Raw genomic sequence first — 21,825 nt, 5'->3', positions numbered from 1 at the left:
CAATAAAAATTTAAAAGAATTAAAATGTGATGCTCTGTTAGGTTGAAAAATATACTATGAGCAATTCAGAGGAAGGAGTACTTCCTGGTTAAAGAGACACTTAAAAACTCTTCATAGGAAATAATGTTTTGATTGGACCAACGCAGTTCATTTTGCTTTATATTTATAGTAAAAGAAGGAGAAGGCACATTTACATATAAGCTAAAACCCAAAGGCAAGAAAATTATGTGTGTATTATGAGTGCAGTGAAAAATCCTACCTACAGCAGTGGAAAAAACTGTGGGTCTTTAGGTCACAGGTTGTAAAAGGGTCTGCTCTCTGCTAGTCCCAGGATGCGCATATTCATGCCAGAGCAGCTTGGATTCTTTTCTTTATGAGGTGGGAGAGACAGAAGTCAGAGAAAACAGGAGTCTAAGTTGCCCGTTGTGTCAGTGATGTGCACTGTGAGAGCGGAGCAGGCGGCAGCAAGAGGGAAGGCAGGAGGGATGGCAGTGTGGCGTTGGATGGTGGGGCTGGCCTGTCTGAAGAGAACCGCATCTTATGAAGTTGGTGGTGGAGGGGAGGAGATGGGTGAGGCCATGGTGGCTGCCAGACTTCTGGCTGAAGCTGCTGGGGTTCTGCTTTGTACGAGAAGCCAGAGAAGTGTTCAGTGTAGCAAATGAGAAGCTCCATTTTGAATGTGAGTTTTGAGGTGCTTTGAGATAGCTGAGTGGAGTTGTTAAGGGCAGTGACTGTGGAACTTGGAGAAAAATGTCTCAGAAATATTTGCTTATGAGCCATTAACATAGAGGTGACATTTAAATCCACAGGAGTGGGTGTGAGCACCTATGAGGGTCAGGAAGAGGGTGGGCCAGACCTGAGCCACCAGGGGCTCAACGTCTTAAGTTAAAAGCAGATGGAAATACTGTGATTTCTGACTTTGATTTCTCTTAACACAACTTTCGGAGAAGGCAATGGCACCCCACTCCAGTACTCTTGCCTGGAAAATCCCATGGATGGAGGAGCCTGGTAGGCTGCAGTCCATGGGGTCGCTAGGAGTTGGACACAACTGAGCGACTTCACTTTCACTTTTCCCTTTCATGCATTGGAGAAGGAAATGGCAACCCACTCCAGTGTTCTTGCCTGGAGAACCCAGGGGCCTGGGGGAGCTTGGTGGGCTGCTGTCTATGGGGCACACGGAGTCAGACATGACTGTGAGGTGATTTAGCAGCAGCAGCAGCAACACAGGTTTGGGATTTATATCGTGTTCAAATCTGAAAGTAATTGTTTAGCATTTTAAGCATAAAGCTTGAAGATTTCTTTGATTAAAAAAATGGTAAAACCACTTCAAGTAGTCAGATTATATAGAAATAAGGGTTACTTGCAACAGATGGTAAAATGGCTACTTTGTTGGTGTCTGGCGTATTTAGATTTTTTCCTCCCTGTAGGTTTCCTGCACCCCGTGTAACATCCCGATCGGGACCCCTGTGAGCGGCTATGCCCTCTACCAGCGGCACATCAAAGCCATGCATGAGTCGGCACTCCTGGAGGAACAGCGGCAACGGCAGGAGCAGCTGGACCTAGAGTGTCGGAGCTCCACCAGCCCATGCGGTGCCGCCCGGAGCCCCGGCAGAGACTGGGAAGGTGGGTAGTGTGCGCACCGCCCAGGACACAGGTGCAGGTGGTGGGAAACAGAGCTGCATTTGAAACCTAATGGCGCTGTCCTGAACAGATAAAGTTCCTTACCTTAACCTCCGTTAGACTGTCAAGGGATGTCAGTGTTTTTGATCACTGAAGGATGGCGGTGATGTTTTCAGTAGACTTCTTGTTAATGTGAATTTTGTGATGTTCACTTTACTGCTGATGATTGTGTACTGGCTGTTCTTTCTGCTGCGTTCATCTGAGTTTTCAGAGTCAGTGAGAATTACCTGTCCTCCAAGCAAGTCAGGGAAATATTCTAAACCTCTGATATGATGAGATCAACTTGGTGTAGCACAGTCGATCAGACCTTGACTTACCCCTCACTATGGTCGTGGGCAAGCCACTTGACCTTCTCAGCTTTAGTAAAGTGCAAATAATACATCTGTCTGTCTAATCTAGCTATATCTCTGCCTTTCTGAAAACGAATGCACATTCAGTATTGTTTTATAACGTGTGGTTCAGCATTATTTTACATACAGTATGATAATTTACAGCAGTAGTATATTAGCACATGCATAGTGTAATAGACACCTTGAAGAGTGCTGTTATCCTTTGTGTCACTGTTGTTACTTCAAGTGACAGATTTGAGTTGTGCATGTTCTTTTTAGTTGGTGCATGATACACTTAGTTTCTTTTAAAACAAGAAGAAAGGGAGCCATTACTAAATTTTAGTTAATTCTTCTGTTATGGTTAGAAAACGGCACCTAGTAGTCAGTAGTCTGTAGTAGTAGTCTGGTTGATAGTAACTGATGGACTGCCTAGTACAACACACTTAGAATATGAGACCATTAAAGTCTTCTCTGACTATGGTTTCATTTTTTGTAATGATTCAGTAGACTGTTGGTAGTACCTTGTATAAGATAAGGGCTGTTAGCTATAGAACGCCATGCATTTCAAGGACTGTTTAACGTAAAAGTGGAACTGTGGTGCTTAACTGACCCTGCTGACTCCTTGTCCCTGTCCCACCAGGAGTAAACGGTTAGTTACTGAACGTCCTGTGTCAGAGTTTTACATATAAGATTGCTAGTGTTTTAAATATAAATCTTAGGCTATTAAAAATGGGAACCAGATTAATACCCACCATGGCTATATGTATAATAGGTGCTAAATGAATATTTCTTGAATGAAAGTAGAAAAAATATTGTTAACTTGTGAGCTTTTAGTATATTGCCTCTAGAGAATCCTTAATCCCTAACTCAGTAATTGACATAATGTGTACTCAGCAATTACATGTTAAAGGAATGATTTAAATGGAGTAGGATAAAAATGGATTTAGCAGAAGTACTTGTCTTTTGAGGATTCCAATGATGAGAAAAATCTGTCAGTATGAAAATTATAAATTATAGAATAATTTAAGTCTTTTGATCTATCCCTTACATAAATGATTTAGAATAAATTTTTTTAAACAGAATTAAAATGTGGAAAAACTAACATTCAAACAGTGTTTTCTGAACTTATGCTAAAGCTTAGCATTTTTCAGCTGACAACATCTGAATCATTCTAATATGTCTGTATAATTGTTTTAAGAACTGAGGCTCTTTTCTTTATCTCCGTTACAAGTGGGTTATATTGGCAGCCCCAAGTTCTGAGACTTCAGACTGTGAATTGCATTTCTCCATGATCAGTCACATTAATCCATGTGGTTTAGATCTGAATGGTATCCTTTTTTGAATAGTGATACAGTGGTGTTAAACCCAAACTGTCATTATTTATGTGATCAGTATGACACCAAAGTGTTTGTTAATATGACATCACTTTGGTTCAAGGTGACTCTACAAACTGGGGTGGTTGATTACATTTTATTCTAAGGTTAAGTTTTGTTTTAGCTAATCTAGCTAGTATGTTCATCCAGTAATTCGTTTAACAAGTGCTGAAGGCTCTCCTGAATTTATAGCTATTTTGTAGTTTGCTTAAAGGATAATCTCCCAAATAACATTTATATGTTTGCAATTAACTCACTTGTATGTAGAGTGTTTGATAGGAATATTTTCAGTGCAGCATCATAGAATAGTTTATAGAATGGTAAATACAGTGAGAATGAGTTCTAACATATAAACCATTACCAACTGGTGTTGTCCATGTGAGGTAGGAACACAGTTCTGGCTTTTCCTTTCACGGGCTCATTTAGAAGGTAATAGGCAGCACCTGTTGTCCACCTGTTGGATTGTGTTCACCTTCTCTTTATGAGACAGGCGGTTTAAGCCTTTCCATTTGTAGAAAAGCTTGAAAAAGCCTCAGAGAAAAGTTGTTCTCATTTTCTAGTAACATTTATACAAGTTGACTCCTGCTTTAGTTGGAAACCTTTTTTCTGCAGTGAAAGAACTCAGACTTGACATATGTAAAGGTAGAACTTCACTTCTAATGAAGTGAAGTTCTAATGCAGGTTTTAACAAAATCCAACCAAAATAAGAGTTAATGCTTCTGTGCAACTGAATCTAGTTTATCTTTTTTATTTTTTCAACTGAGTACGTGATGACTTAAATGGTTGTATTTAGAACCATCTAAAATTTCATCTTTTTATTTAACACTATTATGACAAGTATATTTATTTTTATGCATGTTTATAAACTTATAAAGCCATCCTTCACTGAATATATATATATATAATGTGCTCTCACGTTAAATTGTCTAGAAAGGGAGACATTTTTTTTTGTAGTTGGTTTATTTTGTAAATCTGCACAGTATTAGGACACTTATTAATCAGTCAGAGAAGGAATGGGTAGCATCATCCTGATGGTGTCCCCAGAGGCATCTGAAATTTCTGCACCCAGTGCTCAGGAAGCCATCACTGCACTGCGGCTCAGAGCTCAGGCCAGGAACTGCACTGCTGCAGGAAAGTCTCCAGCCTTGGTTGGGCAGTTAGGGTGTGAGTCTTTTGAGCCTCAGTTGCCTCCTCTGTCAAAGGGTCTTAATGATCTCAGTCCTGAGAGCTTAACGAGATACTTCCTGTAGTCTTCAGTGCTCTGCCCATAGTACAGATTCCTATTAGCTGATGTTACTTTCAGTGTTTCCGGTTTTTAAAAAATACCTTAATAAGCTCAAGAACATTTTAATTGTGCTAGTCAGTTCTCTACTTGAAACCAGTCACAAACCTTCCACTTCACAATGAGAGGCGGGAGACCTTCTCTTTAGAAAGGACCTGTGAAGATGCCATGTCACTGCAGTTAAGGGAGAAAGGAATCAAGCAAGAGGGCTATTGTTGAGGGAGAAGGCAAGTTATTTTTCACAGGGGAAGATTATCCACCTAGGAAGCCTGAAGAATTAACTGAGAAGTTATTAGAGCTAAGAGGAAAGTTCATTAAGTTTCTCAGAAAAAATTGATATACAGAGATTTGTATTTATCTTTCTTGTATCTGCAGAAATCAGATATATATATATTTATACTAAATATAAATACTAAACAGATGGTTTTCCTCACAACAAAATAAAAAACATCTATTAAAATTATATGAAATTATGAAAAATGACCTGTATGAAAAAATCAACGTTCCTCAATTGGAAAACTCAGTATAAAATGTCAAGTCTCCTGTAAGTATACATCCAGTGAAAATTCCAGTGATACATTGGGGAGGAAGTACTCAAAATGATTTAAATTTAGATTTATCTGAAAGAACAAGTGGATAAAACTAGGTAAGCAAAAGAATAAAAGATGAATGGGAATTTGTTCTGGCAAACGTTAAAATGCCACAGTTTAAAGTGGTTTAGGTTACAGATGATTTTTACTTTCTTTTCTAAAATTATAGTATGTCAATTTTACTTCCTTTAAAAAAAGAAAAGATGATATATATATAATATAGAAAATTATATAATTATATATATTTGTGTTTTTTCTTAATATGACTGCATATCTGATATGCCCTTGAAATGCTTAAAGTTTATTTTTATACTTCATGTGGAGGTAAATTAGTAGAATAATTTTCATTAGCATTGTTATAGTAAAATTCATAAGCTTGCATAGCCATTCAAAATGATTTTGATCTGCATCTTTTGAAATCCTTCTTCTGTTTCTTGATTGCATTTATTTCTCTAATACTAAGCAGTGGGCTTCAAGAGGCTAATTATAAAAGTCAAAATCCTCAGCATTCTGGTCTCTAATTCAGGGTATACTTGAATTCATAGAATGGCTGGATAATCCGTTGTTTGCCTGTTGTGATCTTTATTGCATGTGAAAAGACTTGATTCTCCTAATAAGAGGACAGAGAAGTTCTTTGTGCTTTGAAAGAAGAAATTGTCATCGGATTTTTGTGGATTTCATTAGGTCAGAGTACTGGTGCTTACACAGAAGATTTGGATGTGTAGGGTTTTGTAACCTAGACCTCTATAGTAGTATAGAGTTGGATCTGCCTCTGGACAGTGTGGGCTGGTCCTGTCACACCTGCTATTTCAATCTGGGGTTCTTCCCTTATGTTGGTAACTTTAACTTCCATAGGAAAATCAGTCGCCTATATGCCCTATGCTGAGGCCACACGTGCTCTAGAGCAGGAGGCACAGATGCACAGTACCGCGGCCAGGTCAGCGTCACCGTGTAGGCTCTCTCCGCAGCCCGGTGTGGGTGCAGTCCGTTCTAGTGGCCCGCCAGGTAAATACCGATCCTCCTGCCGTGGCTGCTGGCCATCCACCTACACTGCTGGCAGGGGTGGTTTGCTCCCAGGACATGTCCCTGCTATTTCAGAATTCCTTTCTTGTTTCTCTGCATCCCATCTTCAGTTGTATTCAGTTGAGATTCACTGGGCCACTGGGAGGTTTGTGTTCATACCTGTATACTGTGACGTTGACTGCCTGTTCTCCTATGAGTACATGTACTTTGTGAAAATCTTGAGATCCACCCCCTGCTAAAAAATATTCCAGTGTCTATGAGAGTCAGAATCAGTGTTTCTCAAATTATGCGAGATGCAAAGAGGACATATAACTGGCTGTCAGTCATATCTGTATATTTTGTAGAGTTGTAATATCAGCTGTCCCTAAGAAATACCCTTCTTTTCACCTCCTGTGTGAGGTTCAAGGAGTGGTGCAAAGAGAGAAAAAATCACTAAAGATTGCCATTTGCATAAGCTGAACAGAAATAGTCTGAAATGGACATCAGTCTGAAAGCTCTGGTTTAACAGGGAGTTGAGTATTTCAGTGTCACAGATACCATTTGTGACCTGAGTATGGATACAGATTTAATCTAAGTGAATTCATCTTGCACTTACAATTGAATTGTGATTGAAGAAATAATTGGGATAGGTGGGAACATCACAAACTAGGAAATTGACTATTTCGAATAATTTTTTTCTTCCTTTTAAAAGTCCTCCAGCCTGCTCCACATCAGGTGATAACTAACCTCCCTGAAGGGGTTCGGCTTCCAACAACTCGGCCCACTCGGCCGCCGCCTCCTCTCATCCCGTCATCGAAAACCACAGTGGCTTCCGAGAAACCATCGTTTTTACTGGGAGGCTCCATCTCGCAGGTAAGAGGGCTTCTCTTCCCAGGAGATTCTCTGTTGGTTACTGTTTTGTAAAGATTTTCCCTCCCTCCCATATTTATTTGTCAGAGTCTAAATGAAAATCTATTTATGACGAGACATTGACTTAAAAATGCAGCAGTCGCTTTGTCTTCCATGGCACATGCAGGTTTGTTCAAGTTAGGTCCCCAAATTGAGTGAGTGTGTCATGTGGCCACTCAGATCTCTGTCTGCTTAATCAGTGGTCAGCTAATGATCAGGGAGCTCTGTGCCCGAAGGACTTAAATTCCCCAGTCTTTACCAAGGGGCTCATCAGCCAGGCAGCCGACAACACTGCCTTCCTCCTCACTTCCTGCTATCACAGAGCCTTGAGGTGGGACCACACATGGTGAGGACACACGGCCTTCTGGAGTCTCCCCTGGCCGGTGTGCAGCCTGCACACGTGTATGGCCTTCTAGGTCCCCAGGGAGATGCTGGACCTCTGCAGACCCCTGTGGACATCTCGTTCTTTAGCTTGTCCTTTTTGTGGGGAGGTGTGGGGTCTACCTCAGAGGATGCAGGATCTTAGTTCCCTGACCAGGGATGGAACCCTCACCCTTTGCCGTGGAAACATGGAGTCTTAACCACTGGACCACTAGGGACGTCCCTCTTACAGTTTATGGTTAGCCTGATTGTTTGCTCCGACTGCCTCGGCCAGGGGAGAAGTTAATCCATTGACTCTAATTGTTTCTGACAAGCCTACACCTGCTTCCCCACCCCGTCAGGCCAGATCAAGACAGCTTTGCAAGTGGGGTCTCTTAGAGAACCGCTCAGCCAGTCTGATAATGACAGTCACCTGAGACTGACCCCCCGTACTTTCATGTGACCAGAGCTGTGGGTTCTAAGGGCTGAAGCAGACCGGCAATGGGGGTCAGCAGAGCAAGTTCACAGGTCACAGAGCTCACAGTTCTCACCGGAGTTTGCCGTTTTCCTGAATAAATGCTCCCAGATTTCTATAGGTCTTTGGTTATAGAGTTGGAAAAGAGTTCTTAAAGGGCTGATTCTTAACCTTCCTGCTAGTTTTCTGGTTTGGTTGCGTTTGTGGAGGAGGGTCTTTGGAAGTTCTTCCTCCACCATTTTTTCAAGGGATAAATGCAGTTAATAATAAATGCAGTTAATAATAATAGCTACATCTGAGGGTATGGTTAAGTGTTTTCAGTTATGTAATTTGTTAATAATACACATCAATCTACCTAAAATTTAGGGTGATTTTGGAAGATGTCTTGCTCCTTTTAAAAGCTTTTAAAATTTAACCAATCTGCGACGAGGATTTTCTTGCTTTATGTATACTTATTCTTAGTTTTGGTGTGGGGGGTGGATGGGTGGTAGGTTTTCTAAACAGAAATGTGTACCTTAACTCTAGAGTTGACCTTGTGAAGAGACAGTGTTATTCTAGTCCTTTAACATTATTTTTAGGGAACACCCGGCACTTACTTGCCTTCTCCTAATCAGGCCTCCTACGCCCCCGAGGCAGCGAAGCCCTCAGCAGGCTCCATCTCTCTGGGACTGCCGCGGCAGCAGGAGGCCGCCAAGCCAGGTCAGTGAGGAGGGGGGGACCGTGGCCGCTTTTGTGGCGCACCAGTCGGGGACTTGGCACTTGAGCTCATTCTGTCTTGCTCTGGCCCACAGCCACAGTGCCCTACATCAAGCAGGAGGAGTTCTCTCCCCGAAGCCAGAACTCACAGCCTGAGGGTTTACTGGTCAGAGCCCAGCACGAAGGGGTGGTCAGAGGTAAGACACACTGTAGGGCAGAAATATACTCTGGTCCCCAGTAAATGGGTTAAGGGAAGTCAGTAATATGTTTTAAAGATGGGCTCTTAAATTAGAGCCTTTAAATTTTCTTTCCATATAAAAATCATTTTAAAACTTTGAAATTTTGTGTTTCTGCAGTGCTTTTTAAAAATTGTGAAATTATTTTTAAAGTATGTTTCAATAAAACACTGTTCCTTTTGTGCTGCTGTTCCCCTTTTTTTCTCGTCTCTCCCAAGCAGGGGCTGGTTTTGTTGGCCTGTTTTTCTTCTAGGTGTGGGGGTGTGATTGGCTGATGATTCTGTTGTTATCCAGGTACCTCAGGAACCATTCAAGAAGGAAGCATAACTCGGGGAACACCCTCTAGCAAACTCTCTGTGGAAAGCATCCCATCCCTCCGAGGTTCCATCACCCAGGTCAGTTGTTCTCCTTCCCAAGACCCAAACCACAGCTGGTGAGAAAACCAGAAGTGAAGTCTCAAGTGGGTTGGCCATTCTAGCACAAATTTTGTGACAAAGTTGTTCATTGTTCTGGGATTTGGGACAGGTCTCAGTGATAAACCTGTGATAAACCTCAGATGATAAACCACAAGCCAAATCATCTATACTGTGTTTCATTGAAAAAGGTGGATTATTTGCAGATTGTCAGAAAAAACAAGTTATAATTGATGCAACTCTGCCTGGCAAAGCTTTTAACATGTGTTCAGCTTAAACAGAAATTGAGAGGAAAATCATAAATTGTTTGCTTGCTTTTACAACTTGTCTTTTTCTTACAAATTTTGAAAAAACTTGACTCCATTTGCATGAGTTTAGGCCTTAAGACAAATTTTGTTTCTGAGAGTTAAGTGCTTTCATAGTGGTTTGACCTTGAGGTGGGGAAGAAGGCTGACTCAGTTCATATACCTGTTGGCATTTTAGGAAGTTTTGCATGGAGGGTTCAAGGACCAAGGTACAGTCTTCCTTTATAAAACATGTCCGGTTTCCCATCATGTGCTGGCCTTTCTTATTTGAGGTCATGGCTTGATCTGATGCTTGGTGTGGCAGGTTACATTTTCTGAGCATTTGTGTCCTGTCAACTGAAGTGATGCTCATGCTGCCTGTGTCTGATTGAATGGCAGGGGACCCCAGCTCTGTCCCAGGCTGGCATACCCACTGAGGCATTGGTGAAGGGACCTGTTTCTAGACTGTCCATTGAAGAGAGCAGTCCTGAGAAAGGCCGGGAGGAAGCCGCCTCCAAAGGCCATGTTATTTACGAAGGCAAAAGTGGACACATCTTATCCTATGATAGTAAGTATCGCCTCTCCACTCCAAGGCTGGTGCTGTCACATGTGACAGGGGTGTGGGGCTGGCTCATTACCTGCTGGCTTTGGGAAAGTGAGTTTTCTTTCCCCAAGCCCAGGTTTCCTCTCTGTAATGTAAAAAGGGTTAACGTGAGTACTTCTCTTGAAACTTTGGTGAAAAATTAACTGAGTTAGTCAGTGAAAAGTGCTTAAGAGCGCGGAGCCCAGAGTAAGTGTCCCCTGAGTGGTGGCTCCCCACTGCCAGCTGTGGTCATTAGATTTAGCCTAGGAAAAGAATCTCTGTTTAATAGAACCACAGCTAAATGTCTGCTCAGCAAAAACAAGTCCCTGTGAATGCTGTTTGACCCCCTTCTATTTTAAAGGAATGCCAGTTTTACTTGTTAAGGAGTAGATAGTAGTCTGATCATCCTAGAAAGAGTACTGAATTTAAATTCACCTTAAATGTAATTGTTTTAATGCCTGTCTCTAAACATTCATCTTTAGATGTGTTCATGAGTTTAAGTTTCAGCTTGCCCACTGTTATGAGCAGTGTGCTGAAATCGCACTGTCCTGCCCAGACATGCGTCTCCCCTTTTTCCACTGTGTCCACCCTGGCTCAGCTGGCGATGACTATCATCAGTCGCATTGCTGTGTCCAGTGACCCTTACCTGAAATTTCATGTGCCCAGATCCCTTTTCAGCAGTTTGATCGCCTGCTGTCTGTAGTACCTGTTAGTGGTAACTGCCATTAGTTAACCTGGACCCATCACTATTGTTAAGTTCCTTGAGGGAAAGGACCTAATTTACACCCTATATCTGCAATCCTGGTTTATGCCTGACCAGTAAATATATTTGAATGAATGAAAACATTTTTATAAATATCATCTACACAGAGGTAGGTATGTAGTAGATTAAGACCAGTTTTTATATTACCTTCATGAGATCATGAGATCATGAGGTTAAAGTAACTTATTTAGGCCTTGGGCTAATAGGCCTTGGGCTCTATCCGAGCAGTGCTTGTGTCTGTGTTCTGCAGATATTAAGAATGCCCGAGAAGGGACAAGGAGTCCGAGAACAGCTCATGAAATCAGTCTCAAAAGAAGCTATGAATCAGTGGAAGGAACAATAAAACAAGGGTTGTCCATGAGGGAGTCTCCCGTATCAGCACCGCTGGAGGGTAAAGTGTTTCCAGAGCTCTGTTTAGATACATTTAATTCTGTACAGCCAGTTTGCATTGTTGGGTTAGGTTGCATTTAATATCTGTCATTTCTACCTGAAATTCATATCAATCTATAAATGAAACATATCATGTAGTATAAAATGTGTAATAGTAATTAATATACTAATATGAAAGTTGTATTAGTAAACATTTAAATTCATGTTCATCTCTACATATAAATCAAGCAGTACATGACAGTGAAGGGGGAAGTAAAGACAAAATTGATCTTATCATAGGTAGCTGTTAGAATGCTCATGTAATTTGTAGATTGATCCTGTTTAAGTGAGTTTAAAAATGTGAAGTTCATCATGAGCATTTGTTTTTATTGTGGGGCCGGCAGAGTGGTATATAACGTACAGAGCAGAGACGTGTTTGAATCTCGCTCTTTCCTGGTGCGTCTGTCTGTGCCCATCTCTTGCTCTGTCAGCTGAGGGCTTGCACCTGCAGTCATGTAAGGAAGAGAGACAGCTGTGCAGCCCTGTGCTGATCATGTGGCATTGCCTTCATCACACGATCACCATGGTTTGTTTTGTGAATGGTTCACTTTCCTTAAGTCTTAACCTGACTCAACTGTTCTGTTTTAATCTAGATGAGAAATGGGAAACAGGGTAAGAATTCCTCAGTCTTGAAGGCCTGTTGAAATTTTCTAAGAGCTGAATTTTCTCTGTAGTTAAAAAAAAATTCTTACTTTCCTCGATTCAAATTTGTTGGCAATGTAACATGAAACTTCTGAAAAGGTTATTTACTTTTGTTTTGGTTTGCATCTTTAGTGTATTTTATCTGTTTTTGAGGTATCCATCTTTCATGTTTTTCTCTTCAGAACTTAACAGTGATTTCCTAACCCTAACCCTCTGTATTTTCTCTCACCTTGATAAAAAAGCACTGAGAATTTAGACTTGGCTTTGAAAGTGTTGTTCTCTAGGCTTTGACTTAGATGTCTTCCTTGGCCATTTTCTGTTTGCAAAAATGTTTGAAAAGAAATGGTTTTAAAAGTGGATACTTCCAGCTTTTACTGTTTTTTCCATGATGTTCTTCTGAATAGTTTGCAAATCCAAAACGGTTCACCTTTTTCCATGGAGCTTATGTCAGAAGTGTGTCCTCTTAGAACAGTTAGTTGTGTGCCTGAGTTGACACCTGTGCTGTATCTAACACCAGAACCGCCTGCTTGTTTTGAAAGGGCTCATCTGCCGTGCACTGCCCAGGGGGAGCCCTCACTCTGACCTCAAGGACAGGACCGTGCTGTCTGGGTCCATCATGCATGGTAACTCTCTGCTTGTTTGCTTCTGTTCACAACTGTCTCAGGGGCGAAGTAGTTTGAAATTAACGTGCAGGATGTAAAGCCTGTTTTTCAAGGTATCTTCCCTTTTGACATGTTAGGTATTTAAACCCTAACTATAACTCTTCTCTGAGGTTCATAGTTTATTTCAAGATGATAGTTGCTTAATCTTTTAATACAGACATCTTCATTATGTAAGAACTACTCTTGACTGTGCTGAATGATATATTAAGTCTTGAACAACTCTCCCCCCACCCCCGGCCAAATAATGGCCAATGAATATTTACATAAGGATCTTACTGTAAACAGAAAACTGATTAGAAACTGCAAACAGCAAGGCATTAATTTCTTTATATTGTGGTAATTTATATGCAACAAAATTTACTGTTAAAACAGTTTTTAAGTGTATAGTTCAGTGGCATTAATTTACCATGTGTGTTTCTTGAATCCTTCTTTGAAGGCACACCAAGAGCGACAACTGAAAGTTTCGAGGATGGCCTTAAGTACCCCAAACAGATTAAAAGGGAGAGTCCACCCATCCGAGCTTTTGAAGGTGCCATCACCAAAGGAAAGCCCTATGATGGCATCACCACCATCAAAGAGATGGGGCGCTCCGTTCACGAGATCCCCCGGCAGGATGTGTTGGCTCAGGAGAGTCGGAAAACCCCCGAGGTGGTGCCGAGCGCTCGGCCCGTCATTGAGGGCTCCATCTCCCAGGTACCATCCGCTCTGGACCGCAGTGCAGCAGTAGTTATCGGTGGTTCTAGATCATTTTAAACATCAGGTCTCCTGAAAGTAAATGTGGAGGTCTCTGTGACCTCAGTTCTGGTCTGGGAGCATGTGCGGCATGGGCACTCAGCAGTCCTTCCCTGGCACACGCCACTGTGGAACCTGAGATGGAGCCGGGCTGCAGGGTTGCCTGTAACACTTGTCTCTTGACCCACAGGGCACACCCATCAAATTCGACAGCAGCTCGGGTCAATCTGCCATCAAACACAATGTCAAGTCCCTGATCACGGGGCCTAGCAAACTGCCCCGTGGGATGCCTCCACTGGAAATTGTGCCCGAGAACGTGAAAGTGGTAGAAAGGGGCAAGTATGAGGACGTGAAGGCAGGAGAGCCCGTGCGGTCCCGGCACACATCGGTGGTGAGCTCCGGCCCCTCAGTCCTTAGGTCCACTCTCCACGAAGCTCCCAAAGCACAGCTGAGCCCGGGGATTTATGAGGACGCCAGCGCACGGCGCACGCCAGGGAGCTACGCCAGCACCGTGTCCCGGGGCTCGCCCATGCTGAGCAGAGCTTCCGAAGGTGTGTTGCTCTCATATGCTGTCTGACCATTCATGCTGTCCACCGCAGCACGTGGCCCAGCGTTGGTTCCAGGGGCTTGCAGCCTGTCTGCTGTGCTCTGGGAGACTGGCTGCCCATGAAAATAGGCATCATTGCAAGTAAAATGTCTAATGTTCTCATTAAGTGCAGGGTGCACTGCAGTCCAGAAATGGTGGAACAGGTCATGCTTGAGCATGGATTTTCAGCTAGGCCGTGAGAATTTCTGGAAGTTGGTCTGGATGGTCAGCTCTCTTCACTGTCTGCTGTGTGTCTGCTGTCTGAGTGCTCAGGTCATGGGGCTGGCTGCTTAGGGTGAATCAAGGTTCTTACTGTACTGAGTTGGACACATTCCTTAGCTTTTTTGTGCTCTAGTGTCCTCATCTGTGAACTGGTGGTGTAATACCAAGGCTGGCCTCATAGGATTGCTATGCAGATAAAGTGAGGTGATATGTTGAAAGGACTTTGGCAGAATAGTGCACAGAGTGTGGGAAGAACTCGGTAACTGTGAACTGTTATTACTGTCGGTTCTGTTTTATGACCAGAACCCACCCCTCCTAGGGGTTCATGCTGCTGCAGAGACATCTGGGGGATGAGAGGCATGGATTTTTACCAGGTGGTCTGTGAACAATCTGAGGCCCTTAGAAGTATTTCCACTGAGCGTTTTAGATTGTATTGCAATACTCGTTTATCGAGGGCTTATGTGCAGACTCCCGTGGGCGGTTGGAGGGGCCACACAGAGGGAGTAGAAGAGGGAAATGTCCGTCTAGGGCCATGGTGTAAACCTACATCCTGTTGGTTCTGGTCTTGAAGGAGGAGAATTGCCCTGCAGAGGGAGAGGCTCTGCCTGTTAGAGCGAGCTGCGGCAGGGAAGGGAGGTGATAAACCAGCATGATTTCTTGGCTTCCACACGTAGGTTTGTGTGATCACAGCAAAGTCGATATTATCAAAATAATAATTAGATGGTGCTCATGGTTGCACGGTGTTGTGTATTACTGTTGTTGAAGTATACCCTATGAAATGGCCAAACTTGTAAATTTTATCCTCTGTTTCACCACAGTTACTGAAACAGTGGAAGGTGATGGCTGGTAGGGTTTTCGTTTGGACTCAGTAGAACTAATGAGATAATGAAACTTCTGAATAATGTCCTGTAGAGAAGAAGAAGCTGGAGCAGGGAGGAGGCCAATGCTGGTGAGGAAGTCTGTGTGGAAGCACAGAGCAGGGAACACTGTGTGACCCAGCAAGGAGCCAGGCAGCCAGGCAGAGAGAGGGTGGAGGCTTGGTGTGGGCAGGGTCTGGAGGCATTAGCCTATCAGGTCAGAGATGACAAAGCACTGAGCGTCGACTTTCATTCGTAATTTTAGGTGATAAACCGGGCTGTGACCTGAAAGGGGGCAGTCTCCCAACCCAGAGGTGCCTGCATGTTCTGCAAGATTGATTGTTTCATGTTTAGTAGAAAGAGAAGATCAAAGAGATATATGTATATGGTCTGTATTGGAATGGTTGAGAAATAGATTAACATTATCCTACTTAACAAGCTTGCTTAAGGATTTGTGGTGTTGGCTGTTTTTTTCTAGTTACAATTTCTTCTGGCAAGTCTGCTAATCATGAGAGGAAGTCAACCCTGACCCCTACCCAGAGGGAGAGCATCGCAGCCAAGTCTCCGGTGCCTGGCGTGGACCCTGCAGTGAGCCACAGCCCCTTCGAGCCGCACCACAGGGGCGGCACCCCCGGGGAGGTGTACCGGAGCCACCTGCCGGCACACTTGGACCCAGCCATGCCCTTTCACCGGGCTCTGGATCCTGGTAAGCACAGTGCTCAGTGAAAACTGAAGGCAGAGCAGTAACACGGCTGTGTGCCTCTTTAGACGTTCTGTACAGAATGCAGGCAGTCACGTGTGTTATTAGGATACAGTTTAGTGGATTTTCACAAACTCTACAGCTCAAGCCCCCAAATCAAGACGCAGAATATTACCAGCACCCCTTAAAGAATTAAAATACTGGGTATGTGGAAAGCCCTCTTGTGTGTGGCATTTGATTGGAAAGTGGGTTCATGTGAAGAACTGTTTTTAAATAACACAGGCATACTTCATACATTTTAGTTTACAACATAGCCTTTCTTCACCAGTGTTCTGATCTCTAGTCAGGGCACTGGTTACACCTCACAGTTCTTCCTTATGCAGATGATACATCTCCAGGTTTGTCTTTTTAAGTGAAGTTGAAGTTTAAAAACACACCAAAGGAATCTGTCAATAAATACAGTATCCTTCTAGATTTTTTTCCTCATCTTTTAAAATTATCTAGTCCATACCTAATTCAGATTCTATATTGAGTCTTTCCAAAACAGCAGCGTCATTTTTTCATTGTTTCATTATTGTAGTAGCAAGTACAGCTGGAAGGAACTTTTGAACAGATACCACTGACCGTCAGTGAACATGGTCTTAGTAGGTGTAGAAGCATGTAGGTTTTCTGGAGGGTGGGCTTCCCTGGCACAGCAGTGCTGCCTGCGGGGCCCGGGACAGTGGGCTCTGCCCAGGAAAGGGCTTCCTGTCCACAGGTGGTGGAGCATCTCTGCTGGACTGTGTGAGGTCAGTACCATCACATTGTCTGTCACCTGAAAACGTCAGGTCCCTGAGGCGCCCACACATGCCTGATTGTTCAGGGCCTGTCCCCAGAGCTGGGGCGGGAGCCTCACCCCTACCCCCCACTGTCGGCTGAGAGACCCCACTGGGAGGGCTAGAGGAAGGGGGAGCAGACACTCCGAGAGTCTGTCATTTGTTCTTCTCAGGAGAAAATGTGTTCCTAAACTATATCACTCAAACTCTCAGACAGAAGTGAATGTTTATGCTTTCATTTAGTGTGTATCATAATCCTTTATTTTATAGCAGTTTTCTTTGCTTGTCATTGTTGAGCTTGAGCTGGATTATCAGTATTTTGAGGATAGAGGCATCATCTCCTGTTGCAGTTTTGTTGGGATGTAGTGGACCTCCGGCACTGCATAAAGTTCACTGTGTGTGCTCAGCTCATGACCGCACCTACAGTGTTCAAGCACCTGCGTCATGGGGGCCTGGTCCTGCTGCTGCCTGTTGGTGCAAATAAAGTTTTATTAGAATACAAGCCATGCCTGCTTGTTTGTTTTGTCTGTGGCGGTTTTTACACTGTAATGGCAGAGTTGAGTCAGTGTGACAGAGCCATAATGTCCACAAATCCTCACATATTGACCATCTGGCCCTTTGACTAATCTCTGCTGTACACACACACACTGATTAAATGCCCATGGACAGTTCATTTTCAGCACCCTCCCCCCCAAAAAAATAAAGTTACCATTTGTTACAAATTTTTCCATTTCTTTGGAAACTTCAGGTGAAAAATCTATTAAAGTTACATGTCAAAGACTGAAAGTGAAACTACTTGAGAGTAGGTTTTAGCTGCTGTTCTGGTGGTAAAGGTTAATACTTTTGTTTTGTCTGATCTGTCATCCTGGTTTTCGTTACATCTGACATTAGGATGTTTATATTCACACTGCTGCTCTGTCAAGGTCCAAAAGGAATCTGCCGTAATCCTGTGTCCCCCTCCCCCTGCCCCAACCCTGAGGTTGGTAGAAGCTGATTGTGCTCAGTAGCTCAGCAGATGGTTCTTTTCCTTACTCTTTCTGTGGGTGATGTTTAGCAAGTGGATTCTGCACAGACTCAACTACATGCCTGTCTCTGCTCTCTCCATCAGCAGCCGCTGCTTACCTGTTCCAGAGGCAGCTGTCACCGACCCCCGGCTACCCCAGTCAGTACCAGCTCTACGCAATGGAGAACACGCGCCAGACCATTCTCAATGACTACATCACCTCCCAGCAGATGCAAGTGGGCCTGCGGCCTGACGTAGCCAGGGGGCTGTCTCCCAGAGAGCAGCAGCTGGGGCTCCCGTACCCAGCGACCAGGGGTGTGTGTCTGTGCCCAGGACTAGTGCTTGGTGGGCGGATGATAGGAGGAAGGAAAAGCAGGCTCTGTAGCCGTTAGCCTTGAAGGCAGACAGGATGATGCATCGAAACAGGCTGTTTTGGCAGCACTGGAATAACGAGGCCAGATCGATGTCCTTGAGGTTGGAACCCGTGGTCTGGCCAGCTTCACACTCTCCCCCCACGTACAGGGTGGGGGTTGGGGGTGGGGCAGTGTTCGTCTGTTACTCTGATGAAGCAGGTCTTTCAGAGTCATGCTGAACTTAAGCACTTTTTTTGTCCTGTATGCAAATTATTTTGGGGTTAGAGAAACCCAAGAGCCATGTGCAGTTCTTTATCTTTAGAATAACCCTTTAAACATAATTTTGTTTTTTCTTTTGAACAGGAATCATTGACCTGACCAACATGCCTCCAGCAATTTTAGTGCCTCACCCTGGGGGGACGAGCACCCCCCCCATGGACAGAATCACATATATTCCTGGTACACAGATCACCTTCCCGCCCAGACCTTACAGCTCCGCGTCCGTGAGTCCAGGTGGGTCTGCGCATGCCCCTCTCTGCTGGGAGCATTGTGCTCCCGTGTTGCCAGCACACCCTCTATGGGTGTTTTGGGCACTTTTCCCCAGTCTGCTGTTTTTCGTTTACTGTCTAGTCATGGGTCCTCCACAATGTCTGTCCCTAGATCCTCTGAGAGCTCCTGGGAGCTCGTGTTATGCTCCAATATCATTGAAACTCTTAGGAAAGCACACTTCCTACTGCTCAGATTTGGAGCTTTCTGAAAAATGTTCAGTCACTTGAGAAGGTAAAGCTTGTTTGATGCACTTGCCAGGTTGGTGTTATTGTCCTCAGGCTGCAGGTTTGTGTGTTTTCCAGGACACTCGACACACCTTGCAGCCGCGGCCAGTGCTGAGAGAGAGCGGGAGCGGGAAAAGGAGCGGGAGCGCCTTGCCACGGCCTCCTCGGACCTCTACCTGCGGCCGGGTGGGTGGAGGCACTAGCCTCGTGCTCAGGGTGGGATGCCCTCAGACAGTGGGGCCCTTGCGTGTGTAGGCTGCTGAGCTGCCAGGCAGGGCGGAGGCAGTGGTGTTGTCATGGGGACGGTGGCATTTGGATTTAGCAATACCAGTTGGGTCTGAAAACGCTGGGCTCAGAGCTCATTAAAGCTGAAGCCATCCAGCAGAGGCTCACAGAAGATTCTTGAAGATAGGTGTGGCATTTGGGTTGGCGTGTAAAGGGAGGATGCAGTGTGCTTAGAAGGTTGTCTGATTAATGTAAAAGAAATCCCTCAGTGTCTGACTGTAGGAGGTGCTTTAATGAATCATGAGCTGTTCTTGTCGTTTAATCACTCAATTGTGTCCTGCTCTCTGTGTCCCCATGGACTGTAGCCTGCCATCCTTGGGGTTCTCCGGGCAAGAATACTGGAGTGGGTTGCCATTTCCTTCTTCAGGGGATTTTCCTACCCAGGAATTGAACCCGCGTGTCTTGCATCTCCTGCATTGGCTGGTGGATTCTTGACCACTGAGCCACCTGGGAAGTGGATCATGAACTAGCACCATAATATTGATTGTATGTTGATTGTATAGAAACTGCAGAAATTGACTTAACTGAAGAAAGCCAGGTACAAATCCTACATAATGTCTGTAGGAACTATGTTTTAAAAATGCTTGTGATCCCACTGATGAATAACATGCAGCTTTAAGTCCATCAAACATAACTTTTCTCCATCAAACATTTGAAAGTTTGATAGTATTGTGTTTGAGGAAACACTGCCTCTTACACACTGTCAGTGGTAGTATAAACAGGGATAACCTTTTCAGAGACATAAAAATATGAGCAATAATCCAGTCCTAGGAATGCACTCCTGTGGGAACGCTCACATAAACTGCTGTGTGGTCAGACGGGAGGGAATCGCTGAATGGCTGTGCTAAGTGGTATGTGCTCTGAAAAAAAAATATGGCTGTTTGCTAGAACTGCCAGCTCAAGTGAGAAAGAGTGAGTCTGAGAGCCCGAGGAGGTGGAGGAGAGAGTGAGGAAAAGGAACTTGAGGTCCTGCGAGTGAAGGAGCTTTGCTGTGGGAGCCATGGTCAAGTGGAGGAGCCACGGAGCTGCGGGCCGGGCAGCCTTGGGCCCTGCTGCAGCAGAAGCTCATCATTTGCATTGTGATTCAGAGACAGTTGTTCCAGGCTTGATTTTGGAAATAAGAAACACACCAGAGTTTGAGGAAAAGTCAGAGACAAACTTCCTGATTTGTATTAGTGCTCCGGTATTGGTGGTTTTTTGTTTCTCTTTGGAATCAAGATAGAGACTTGTCACAGGAATGGGAACGAGAGTAAAGTGGTAGCTGACCATTTTGTTTCAAGTTACTAGTGTGGTTTTATTGCATCTTTATTGGAAAACTCTTAAAGCATTGATTTCTTGAAAGGCCAGAAAGCAGGGTAGTGAGTTTCTCCACCTGCTTTCCTTTCTTCTATTTGGGAATGTGAGGAAGTCAGCGACCCTCTGTGCTGCCATCCAGCCTCTTCCTGATGGCTCGTCCCTGCATCCCTCTGCCCCGCAGGCTCGGAGCAGCCTGGCCGGCCCAGCAGCCACGGCTACGTGCGCTCCCCATCCCCGTCAGTCAGAGCTCAGGAGACCCTGCTGCAGCAGAGACCCAGCGTCTTCCAGGGAACCAACGGGACCAGCGTGATCACCCCACTGGACCCTAGCGCGCAGTTGCGGATCATGTAAGCCTCCGAGTGCACTTGGACCAGACGTGCTGTCTGCTGCATGTGTCACATGCTCATCAGCATGTGACTGCAGTAGCACTGCACACTGTGCTCACCGCAGTCTGTCCTCCTGACACCCCAACACACTGGGAGAGTCTCCCCATCACAGACTTGTGCTTTGGTTTTCTTTTCAGGCCACTGCCTGCCGGGGGCCCTTCCATCAGCCAGGGCCTGCCGGCCTCCCGTTACAACACCGCTGCGGATGCCCTGGCTGCTCTTGTGGACGCTGCTGCATCTGCTCCCCAGATGGATGTGTCCAAAACGAAAGAGAGTAAGCACGACGCCACCAGGTTAGAAGAGAATGTGAGGAGCAGGGCAGCAGTCAGTGAGCAGCAGCTAGAGCAGAAAAGCCTGGAGGCGGAGAAGAGAGCCGGTCAGTGTCTGTACACCTCTTCAGCCCTGCCGAGTGGCAAGCCCCAGCCTCACTCTGCAGTAATTTACTCTGAGGCTGGGAAAGAGAAAGGGCCTCCTCCCAAGTCCAGATATGAGGAAGAGCTAAGGACTCGAGGGAAGACCACCATTACCGCAGCTAACTTCATAGACGTGATCATCACCCGGCAGATTGCCTCGGACAAGGACAGCAGGGACCGTGGCTCCCAGAGCTCAGACTCTTCCAGTAGCTGTATGTATCTCGGCCCGAGCCCGCCCCACGGGGCCACACATGGAGTCACCTGACTCCAGGGGAAGCGAAGCACACGGTGTGAATGTCATGGAGAGGTGGTGTGGGTTAGTGGTGCACGAAAGTCTCTCCTGCTGTTACGCCTTTAAGTATCTGAGCATCTTAAGTGCACTGTCACGTGTTTCCTTGAGGAACTTGGCCTTTCTGGGGATGAAGTCACAGGGAGGCAGACAGAGGTAGAGCCGCTCACATTTCAGGTTCTGCAAATGGGTGTGTCACACGCTCCACGCTTCGAGACCTCATTCCTCAGGAGACCCTCCTAAGGCATGCATCAGGGTCTAGGGTGGTGCCCCAAAGCCACTAGTAACCTTTTTCTAAGATATAGATATTTTTAAAAGACCACCTTATTGATAATTATGGTTATTGGTAATTGGTATTTCTTATAAGTTGGATTTTGAGCAAGTGTAAGAATTCAGCAGACTACAGT

General features: G+C 44.7%; 1 protein-coding gene across 26 annotated transcripts in view; it reads left to right on the top strand.

Annotated features, from left to right (window-relative positions):
* The window catches only part of NCOR1 (nuclear receptor corepressor 1), a 114,433-nt gene that overhangs the window by 76,659 nt on the left and 15,949 nt on the right, over positions 1–21,825 (top strand). For 7 of the 26 annotated variants that reach the window (XM_086358638.1, XM_086358651.1, XM_086358639.1 and 4 more), the window contains 17 exons: positions 1,428–1,623; positions 6,110–6,259; positions 6,969–7,129; positions 8,579–8,699; positions 8,792–8,893; positions 9,227–9,327; positions 10,029–10,197; positions 11,226–11,366; positions 12,586–12,669; positions 13,145–13,401; positions 13,631–13,991; positions 15,584–15,811; positions 17,729–17,938; positions 18,340–18,489; positions 18,828–18,935; positions 20,512–20,677; positions 20,854–21,341. In XM_086358638.1, the coding sequence (XP_086214764.1) occupies positions 1,428–1,623; positions 6,110–6,259; positions 6,969–7,129; positions 8,579–8,699; positions 8,792–8,893; positions 9,227–9,327; positions 10,029–10,197; positions 11,226–11,366; positions 12,586–12,669; positions 13,145–13,401; positions 13,631–13,991; positions 15,584–15,811; positions 17,729–17,938; positions 18,340–18,489; positions 18,828–18,935; positions 20,512–20,677; positions 20,854–21,341 (3,193 nt within the window). The remainder of the gene's footprint in view (positions 1–1,427; positions 1,624–6,109; positions 6,260–6,968; positions 7,130–8,578; positions 8,700–8,791; positions 8,894–9,226; positions 9,328–10,028; positions 10,198–11,225; positions 11,367–12,585; positions 12,670–13,144; positions 13,402–13,630; positions 13,992–15,583; positions 15,812–17,728; positions 17,939–18,339; positions 18,490–18,827; positions 18,936–20,511; positions 20,678–20,853; positions 21,342–21,825) is intronic. The other 19 variants (XM_086358650.1, XM_086358645.1, XM_086358662.1 and 16 more) reach the window with 10 other exon arrangements.

This window comes from Bos grunniens, chromosome 19 (genome assembly GCF_055505025.1).
Source record: "Bos grunniens cultivar Pamir isolate PY7600 chromosome 19, Bosgru_T2T1.0, whole genome shotgun sequence".
NCBI lineage: Eukaryota > Metazoa > Chordata > Mammalia > Artiodactyla > Bovidae > Bos > Bos grunniens.
Note: the sequence above shows the minus strand (reverse complement) of the source record. Positions and strands in the feature narration are given on the sequence as shown.